Source organism: Trematomus bernacchii, unplaced genomic scaffold (assembly GCF_902827165.1).
Source record: "Trematomus bernacchii unplaced genomic scaffold, fTreBer1.1, whole genome shotgun sequence".
Classification (NCBI taxonomy): Eukaryota; Metazoa; Chordata; class Actinopteri; order Perciformes; family Nototheniidae; genus Trematomus; species Trematomus bernacchii.
Window position 1 is genome coordinate 604784 of NW_022987767.1, and position 9866 is coordinate 614649.

The 9866-nt window shown below is 41.4% G+C and overlaps 1 protein-coding gene across 1 annotated transcript; it reads left to right on the top strand.

Annotated features, from left to right (window-relative positions):
- The first annotated feature begins 423 nt into the window (after positions 1-423).
- On the top strand, positions 424-3729 carry irx3a (iroquois homeobox 3a). Its single transcript, XM_034148378.1, has 2 exons — positions 424-905; positions 1511-3729. The coding sequence occupies exons 1-2, from the start codon at positions 687-689 to the stop codon at positions 2564-2566; spliced, it is 1275 nt and encodes a 424-aa protein (XP_034004269.1). The 5' UTR covers positions 424-686; the 3' UTR covers positions 2567-3729.
- The last annotated feature ends 6137 nt before the right edge of the window (positions 3730-9866 follow it).

Genomic DNA, 9866 nt, shown 5'->3' on the forward strand with positions numbered 1-9866 from the left:
TAGGAAAACTGGATTTAAGTGGTAAAAACGGCATCTTTATTTCCTTTTTGAACCGATGTCCTCTTATTCTCCAAAGTTTCTTCTGTGTGAAAAGGAAACTGCAGACAAAAAAAGTTAATCAGTCACTGACACCGAAATGCTTACTGTTGTGCAAATGGCCAAAATTGTGAATTAACACAAAAAAATGTGGTAGGACAGACGCGGACAAATAACAAATTAAATAGATTGGCGAGCCATAAAATGAGATTTGAAACCCCATTCAAATAAGAGCTCGCGACGTCAGTGCACTTATCCCAGAGAGAGAGAGAAAGAGGGAGGAGAGAGAGAAAGAGAGAGAGAGAGGCTGTTTGGTGTGTATGAGAGGGGTGAGATTTGAGAAATAGGAGGGGCTTCTAAACGACTAGAAATGTCAATCTGAGCAAGGGAGTCCCAATAATCTAAAGCAATCTGTAAGGACCTGACCTTAGTCCATCCAGATCAATAGGGAAGTGAGGGTGGAAAGAAGAAGAAGAGGAAGAAATAAGGGGCGCAAACCGGATCGTTTACACTGGCAGTTCCCGAGGAAATATAGACTTCCCTTGCTTGCACCTTTTGTTGCTCACATGCTCACACTGTAAAAGTGGATATCGAGGCAATTCCCCTGCTTTGTGTGGCTGCAGCAGACTTTTTTCCCGTTTCCTACCACCATGTCTTTCCCTCAGCTGGGATATCAGTACATCCGACCGATATACCCGCCGGAGCGCCAGGGGATCTCCAGCAATGCCCGGGCCGGGACAGAGCTCAGTCCGTCCGGCGCGCTCTCCAACGTCCTCTCCTCCATGTATGGATCTCCTTTCGCCGCAGCAGCGCAGGGCTATGGAGCGTTTCTGCCCTACTCAAACGATATATCAATTTTCAATCAGTTGGTGAGTCATTCTGCTCTCTATTAACTCATCCATAACTTTTATTTTACGCATGGAAAGAAAGAGACAATAAATAAACTACATGTGCCCTCTGGAGACGTTTTTAAGTCAACTTTTTTTTTTTTAGAGCGCCTTGGTGTATGACACTTGACGCTGAATCTTTAGGAAATGTAGGTAAAAGTGGTTAAAAAGTAACAGATTAACAATCCGTGGTTAGGGTTTATTGTTAGCACACCATTTCCTGAAACTCATTGCAAAAGAGTTAATAAAATGCTTCTACTTGCTGTGGGAGGTTTACACGTGTAGATGGGAAATAAGTGTACAAAAGTATAAAAATGGCTGTGCAAGTGCTTTAAATACATTTAAAAAGTAGTTTAATATGTTATTCATGGTTAAGCTTGTGGTGCGTAAATACTGATTTGAGTTGTGACAAATATACTTTATCCGTTTTGTTTGTTTACACTTTAATACTAACCCGATTGTTGTTTTATTATTGTAAATCCACATAAGGCATGATTATGTTTAACGCAAAGAAGGATTCCAGACATGGCATTAATATTTTAAGTCTATAAATCCCTCTGACTCTTTGATTCTTTGTCTTTTTGCAGGGTGCTCAGTATGAGCTGAAAGACAGTCCCGGGGTCCAGCACCCAGGTTTTGCCCACCACCACCCTGCGTTTTACCCATATGGCCAATATCAGTTCGGTGACCCGTCCAGACCCAAAAACGCCACGAGGGAGAGCACCAGCACCCTGAAGGCCTGGCTCAGCGAGCACCGAAAGAACCCCTACCCCACTAAAGGAGAGAAGATCATGCTGGCCATCATCACCAAAATGACCCTCACACAAGTGTCCACCTGGTTCGCCAACGCCAGGCGGAGGCTAAAGAAGGAGAACAAGATGACCTGGGCCCCTCGGAACCGCACCGACGAAGAGGGGAATGTTTACGGCAGCGATCACGAGGGGGAGGAGGGGGACAAGAGGGAGGACGAGGAGGAGATCGACCTGGAGAACATCGACACGGAAAATATTGAAAACAAGGACGACTTGGACGACCAGGACGACCTGCATTCAGATATGAAACTAGACGGGAGGAGTGACTCTGAGATTTCTGACGGCTATGAGGATTTACAAGGGCCCCCAGACCACCAGAGGTTTCTGAAGGCTGTGGGGAAAGAGGGCAAAGACGTTGAGAGAGGAGCAGAGCACTTCCACCACCATCATCATCATCACTTGGACACAAAAGCGTCCCAAGCAAACGGTGAGCAGCTCAAACTGAACGCGGTATCCGTGAGCTCACCGGAAAACATCCCTGCCCCGGTCCAGAAGCCAAAGATCTGGTCTTTGGCAGAGACAGCCACGGCCCCTGACAATCCCCGCAAATCGCCACAAATGAACGGCAGCCACTCCGCAGGGCCCGCCGGCGCTCAGACCATAATGGCCCCTCATAGACTTATCTCTTCTTGTCCCGTTGGGAAAATCCAGAACTGGACGAACCGAACCTTCTCGGCGCATCAGCTGGCATTACTGAACTCTAACCATTACTTGGGACTCGCAAACCAGGCCACAGCCACCGGCCTGGCCCTGTACAGCAGCAGCAGGCAAACGGAGGACAAGAGTCATAGTTCAGAGACTTCAGTCACAGGTACATGTCCCCGACACTGAGACGCGCATGTATAAATTACTACAAAAACAAAGACACTAGCCCATTGACCGTCATTCATTTCTATTATTTTAGACCTCCCGTTTCCTCCTTTGCCTGTTCCTGGATTTTTGTTCTCTCTATAGGCCACACAGATGAACAGTGTTATAGTTTACAGTGTGTGTGATGTATGAGTGTGTGTGTGGAGTGTGTTTGTCCGAGAGGATTATTGAAACCTCATCAGAAAGCATTTATGAAAAAAAAAGTTGAATTGGGTGAAAACTGTTTTCATGCCCCTTCCTGTCTTTATTTGGTATTGTTACATCCATATGGTAGGCTATTAAGGCCCATGTGCTTGTATTCAATGGTTTACATAAATCCCTCAACCTATTAAAACAACTCGACACTAAATTCACTGAAACCCAGGATGGGGTATGATAATAGGCGTTTTAATTATTGCTTTTTTAATTTCGATTGCCACAATTTCAGAGAGATCTAGTGCCTTGGATGCAGAGAAAAAGTTGTTAAAACAGCTTTCCACCCACTTCAAAGATAGCGAGGCTGTCACTAATGACATTTGGGAATTTTCTTTTTGATGCCATTTCGCATTATTCTTTTTTTAAACGCCATATTTACCCAAATTAGCTTTTATTCTAAGATTTGTTTTTATCCCTGTGTGTGTGCGCTTGTGTTATTTCGTCAAGGCCTATGTTACACTTACTTGTTTGGTCATGCAAATGAGCTCAATGCAAATTCACTACAGGCTCGTTGTTAAAAGGCAATTGTCACTTTTATATCACTTTGTTTTTTAGCTCTTCCTAAGGCTATTATTAGTAGGATTTATTTTCTTTTTTTTTAAGATCACTACATAAAAAAGGTATGTTACCCCTGTGTATTTCAGGCCTCTGAACCCACTAGCAGCAGCGGTGCTTCTCTCGGCTCTCTCCTCTGCATTACCTCTCACCCATCCTCTTTATTCTTTCTGTTTTATTTTAATTTGAATATGGAATGTAAAATAAGAATAATACATCTCTGTATACTTACATTGTAAGCATGTCCTGTGTAAAACTGCTAATGTAATAATGTATGAACCTGTAGTCTGTGAGTTTTTCTTTTCTTTTTGTAAGTTCTGTGAGGATTTGATGTTCAAATGTTTTGTATATAAAGTTAAGAATATGTACATACTTGTGAACCAAATTGTACAAGAAAGTCTATATTTTGGCTAATAAATGAACTGCTGCAACTTTAAGAAATTGTCGGTTTTTGGCGGAGGTATTTTGACAGCTGCTTTTGATGGTGGCTGTTATTGTGCATTGCAGTTTGAATTGCACTGCTTTGGTTTCTGTGTGTGTGTTAGTGGACAGCCTGAGGCACAGTCTTCATCCTCCGTGGCAATGATAAGTAAATATTCGAGAGGGATTTATCACACTTTTGTAGTGGAGGGACTTAAGGCTAATTAGCCAGTATTGCGGCATACATTTGGATATTAATGTTGTGGGATTATCCTTATAGAGGCGTATAGCGGTCGTATTAAAATGAATAATTCTTTCATTAATTTTGCGTGTGAAATTCTACGGTCTTTAAAGAGACTTTTAGGTAATGAACTGTTATTGGTATTTGGGAAGAGCTGATCCTCAAGATGGATTTTAGCTTTGCAGTGCAACTCCCAGATCTCATAATGCTCAATTTGTAATGTTTTTGCTCTTCGCATTTATCTTACATGTTCCTCAACTAACGCTGCTCTTCGGTATAATTGTAATATATAGTCGCTGTGGAACTAATAATAACATCATTTATTTTCTTTGCCCGTGATGTGATCATTTGCATGTGTGAGCCCTTATCACAGGAAGTTATGTAAACTTAGTGTTGGAGCTCCCTCTACAGTCACATGCAGTCGGCCATGTTCTGCTGCACTCACATTCAGATCCTGGTCTCTCGTTTTTTTTCGGCCAATTTCTAATTTATCTATCCGTTTTTATTCAAAATTCGATACTAACATTTTGTTCTCTTAAATCTGTCACAATATGATACATTTTTAAGGTGTTTTCAGGCCTTAGTGGTGTGATTTTGTGATGCACAAACGCAGTGCATTTGTCAAAATCAGTGGACTTGGTTTGCATGCGTCAAAAACAAAACAATTTTTGAAAGGCATTTAAAAAGACAAGATTAATTTAAATGCTATTTTTTCCCAAATGTTAGAAAATATTTTATGAAAAACAAAGAAGTATTTTCAGTTGGGTTGGCATGCAACAAACCATTTGTCATGTATACAAATGTGTACAAAAAAGACACAACAAAACCAAAATAGTAACATATAACTATCAGAACTTTTAGATACATTCAGTTTTTTTCTCACTAAATTATTGAACAATTTGTTATGGCTTTCATGGTTAGATTTAGGATCATAGGACTTCTCAATTCATATCGTTAAAAGCGCATTTGTTCGTTTCACTTTAAAAAAAAAAGTGAGGTCAAATTACTTAAAATAATTTAGCCTACTATAAATTATTGAATGTAAGAAAAATAATTTCGTCAATATTCCTTAAATTCAAAATGTAAAAATATTTTAACCAATCGTCAACATTTAAAAAACTCAGATGAGAAATGAAAGTGTTAGTTATTCACAGTTTGATCTTTTATCCCACCTTTTTAACTGCATACAAAATATATTCATGTTAATACTTTCTAAAAAATACATTTTGGAGACAACCTGCGATTATCCTTATTTATTCCTAAAACGTTTCCGTTTATATTGTTTTTCTAATTTCAGCTTTCTTTTATTAAACTTGTGAGGACTTAGTTTTATGACTGCATTTATATATTTTTATGACTGCATTTTAAAACGCAGTCTGTCACACATTCCTCGACCAGCCTCAGATGGTCAGCGAGGACAATATGTTTTAATATCTGCCATTCAGAGCAGTAAAGGCAGATGAAAAGCGCTGATTCGCTGCAGCCGTATCCTCTCTAGGTTTAGGATATGTTTTAAACAAACTTCAACTCAGCCGAGGCAAAGACTCTGGAGCCTTTTGCCTCTCACCATGTTGCCTTCCTGTCCAATCAATTATCTTCCTTCAGAGCCCATCTCACTGCGCGATGCATATTCATAAGGAATCAAGCAGCTGATTGATGTTATAGTTTTTTTGTGTTAATTCTTGCCCACTTTTGTTAAAGGAAGTAGCTTTGAATGACCAGCTACATATTCATTATTATTAAATACAAACGAAAATTGTGTGATATACAACAAATAAAGAATACAATACAAATAACGGTATAAACCCTTTATACATTTTTAAAAAGTGGCCTATCATGACATGTATTATACACCAACGTTTTAAAGATTTATGTCATCCGAAATAAAATATACTCTAAATAAATAGAGCAGCATGCGAACATAGTGCACCTTATAAATAACGATGCTTATTTCCTCACTGTTCAATGGACGCTCTGCTCCTCAGGGGCCCAGAACAAGCCACCTCTTGATCATGAGGATTCAATTGAAATGCTACTGAAGGGCCAGTGATCGTGTCTGGAGCTCAGGGCCTCTCCTCTGATCAGTGCATGAAATTAGGGATTAAAATGCCTCGGCAGAAACAAAGTAATCATGGCTGCTTATGTCGCCATACGTGTCCAACCTGCTCCCGGTTACAAAGAGCAAATGGAATGCATTAGCTAACATTTCGCTTTGAGCTACACAGGGACCATTTCCAGTGGGGCATGGTGTGTCACTCGTTTCCTCGCACGTTAAGTGGATGTTCTCCTGGCTAATGAGCAATAATCAACATGGACTTCTCTTCTTATTTCTGAGGTCCATGCTGCGTTAAATGCTCAGAGTCTGCGGGACTCACTGTAGCTCTGCTGTACTCAAGTGCCTAAAAAGCAAATAGGCTAATCTGCTTCACACCGGACCTGGAAGAAACGTCGAACTGGAATTACAAATATAAAAAACATACTTGCTAGAAGCTTCAAACAGCTACAAAATAATCAAAATATGATAGTATGGATTATTCCAATTCACACACATTATAAAGATCCTCAATTATGTTTTGTAATTATTTACAAATTAGTGAATGCTTATTAAAAGTTCATAGGCTTTATGCCAAAAACAATCAAACAAATAAAAAACAATAAAAGTGCTGCAAGAAGAAACAGAGAAGAAATAAAATAGTGCCAGGGAATTTTGCACGACTAATGTGCAGTAGATGTTTAAATATATAAGTATATATATCTAAGTTTATCGTAAAATAGAATAAGATGAACTAAAATGAAATGCTGTACAGGGAAATAAAATACTGCTTATTGTCATAATAGATACATGTGACAAATCTGCTTCTGCAGGAAGGAGAGTGTGGGAAAGATTTTGAAATTGTTGGAATTAATTTGTCTTCAAATAATTTATATTGTCCTGTTAAATGCTACTGCTCTTTGCCCTCAATACTCTGAGGCAGGACTACATTCAGCTACATGGGAGAAAAAGGCAATGCCTTGTTCGACAGCCATTTCAAAGGGGGAAAATCTGAGAAAGATGGAATCATTAAAGGGAAATCTAATCCGTCTTTCGAAGTGTTCATTGATCTGCGAGAAGGTGGACGTCAGAGCCAGGCGGCTGAAAGGGTCTGGCCAATGGAGCCATCAGAGCTTCATGTGTGAATGGGGAGAAACCATGGAGTAAATAAACACTAGAGCGGCCCATTGGAGAGGGCCAGAGGTGCCCTGTGAAAGAGGAGGCCGCTGCAAATAAAGGGGGTCAGCCTTGTGTTTTCACCTCATCCACCCCTTCTGTCATTGAAGGCCCAGCACCAGTGCCACCTCCTCCTTCTCCTACCCCCAGGCTGGCCCGTTCTGCCACACCCCCTCCTGCCACCGAGACAGACAAATGTCACCTCCTTTGTGGACCTAGTCAAGCTTAGAAGCGGCCCACTGTCTTTGTGCGCTGGACTAATCCTTTTATGAGCCACTGTTGACCGCGCCCCCCCCACCCAGAGCTTGCCCGGGCCAAGAGCTGGGCTGCCCTTTTAGCAGGCACTCGGCCTGTGTGTTAGCTGACCGCAGGAGGAGAGGGGATCTGCTCTCTTGAACACATGTCCCACACACCACATACCTCCATACACAGGGCTAACAGGGCCACGGCACTCCATGGCAACTTGTTACAGTGGTCGCACTCCAGAGCTGAAAGGAGAGGAGGTGGAAAGCTCAATTTTACCCCTGCTGAAGATATGCGACTTCTGTGTCTCCTGCATGTTTTATGGCACATTCATTATTGACAATGTAAGTGAAAGTGCAGCAGCAACACGTTAAAGAATAGCCAGGGAGCAGCGAGAGAGGGGTTGTTGTGTTTCCCTGGGCTGAGCAAAGGACAAAAGGCCCAGAAGGAGTGACATTCTCTGGGGCCGAAGCGGGAGAGAGGGAGGGCACTGATTTCATGCCTTTTGTTGATGGAGGTTAGAGAGAGGAATTCTTTCACTGAATCCGAAAGGCAACAAGTGGGGAAGGGGGCGACAGGCCGACAGGCCAGAGGGAGAGGCGTTGAGGCTTTTGCCGTTCACCCAGCTGAAAGATTGTGCTTTTCTCAGCCCCTTCAGATCCTTCAGACAGGCCAGAGTTACAGGGCAATTATGGAAATGCAGCTTTGAAGCCAAGCATAGCCGTCTTTCAGCTCTTCCTCAGGACAAAGCAACGGCAATAAGGGCTTTTTATGCACCCTCCTCTATAAAACATGTTTCAGCCTTGGTATATTTACATTGATAACTTTTCTTCTCTAACTCACACAATATAGTAACCTTTGACATTCATATATTTCCTTTAAAATAAGTAAAAAATAACATTGTAGGAGCTTTGTTTAGTTTTTTTATAGAAATATTATAGGAACATTTTCCACATGTTTCTGGTGAGAAGCTGCATTCCACCATCTCCTTACAATTTGAATCTGCTTGTAAAGCATTTACCGAGGAGATGAGCACGGGGGTGGGTTTATAAAAAGCCTCATAGCTTCTTCCAACAGCTGCACACTTTTACCAGCCTGATGTCCCCTCTCCGCACCCTCTCCACTCACACGTCACTAACAGAGGCCCAGCAAACCATCAACCCTTCCCTTTCTCAGCTTTGTACATTAGTCAGCGGTGTAGCACAGAATTTCGCCACCTCGTGTGAACTAATAAGACACATTTTCTCCAGCTTTTGAGAGGATCGCAGGAGAGTGATGTCTCTACATCACCCGACACAGCAGAGGCCTTGTATAACAGTGCCTTTACACTCCGAGCATATCTGACAAATGCCAATACTCCAGCTTTCACTCATCACTGTTAATGAGAGGACATATTTTGGACGTTTCCAATATTTGTACAGGCTTCATACATTATGAAGAGTCTTTTATTCACAGTACCAGGCAGAGGGGACAAGAGTAGGCTAGGGGTGGGGGTGTATGACTCCTAACGATTGGCTGACTGGTGAAGGGAACTTAATAAATTCTTCCTCCTTGGAACACTGTCAAACAAGTCCTTTCTTACATCTCCCATGAATACATTACCAGCGAGCTTGATTGATTAGAGACCCTCACAAGAGGGTGAACCGATGAACCGACTCCCCCGGTGTGATTAATAGACTTTATTAAGAGAGTCCTCTCCTTTTTAATAATGGTAATGTAAAGGAAGGCGCTGTGGGTGTGGGGGTGGGGGGGAGCGCAGGAAGTCTAACGATGATCACTGCCGTTGTCCGTCTCTTTGATCCTTATCCCCTTTAGTTTGAGTTCATTTTCTCAACCTCCAACTGGCTATATCCATCACCTCCCTATCAGTGCCACCCAGCGCTGATATGAGCTTCCTTTTATATACTGTTTTCACTTTTGTGCCTGCACACTGCCAATATATGAAACTCTTTTAAAAGTCTCTCATGGGTAATGTGAGAAGCAGGATTGATTTGGATTCCAACTCGCAGTTTACAGCTAAATGAAATTGGCTCAGTATCCATGAAACATATTTAATAGACCTTGGATCAGAAACTGAAGTGATGACTGTATAACTCTGCACCTGATTCCTGTATTGTGGCATGGTCTTTTTCTAAAAGCATGTGTTTCATTTCTCGTTAATTTTAAATGTTTTCAGGGAATGATAAAAAAAAAAGCTCCTTATCCAGTTTCTCTTAGATTTCTTCTCAGAATTTCACCATCTTACATAATCTTTCTAAAGTCTATGTTATGATCCTTGACCTCCTTACGCTTGGTTACTCGTGTAGTTATTGATTTAGCTATTTTAAGTTTCTGTGGATAAGTGGAATATATAAACAAACAATACACATTCCTGTGAGCATGTGTGCAAGTCTTCATGA

Bases quoted from the DNA above. Each gene is read 5' to 3' on its own strand.
- irx3a (XM_034148378.1), top strand. From the start codon at position 687: ATGTCTTTCCCTCAGCTGGGATATCAGTACATCCGACCGATATACCCG. The intron at 906-1,510 runs GTGAGTCATTCT...GTCTTTTTGCAG, and splicing joins TATCAATTTTCAATCAGTTG to GGTGCTCAGTATGAGCTGAA.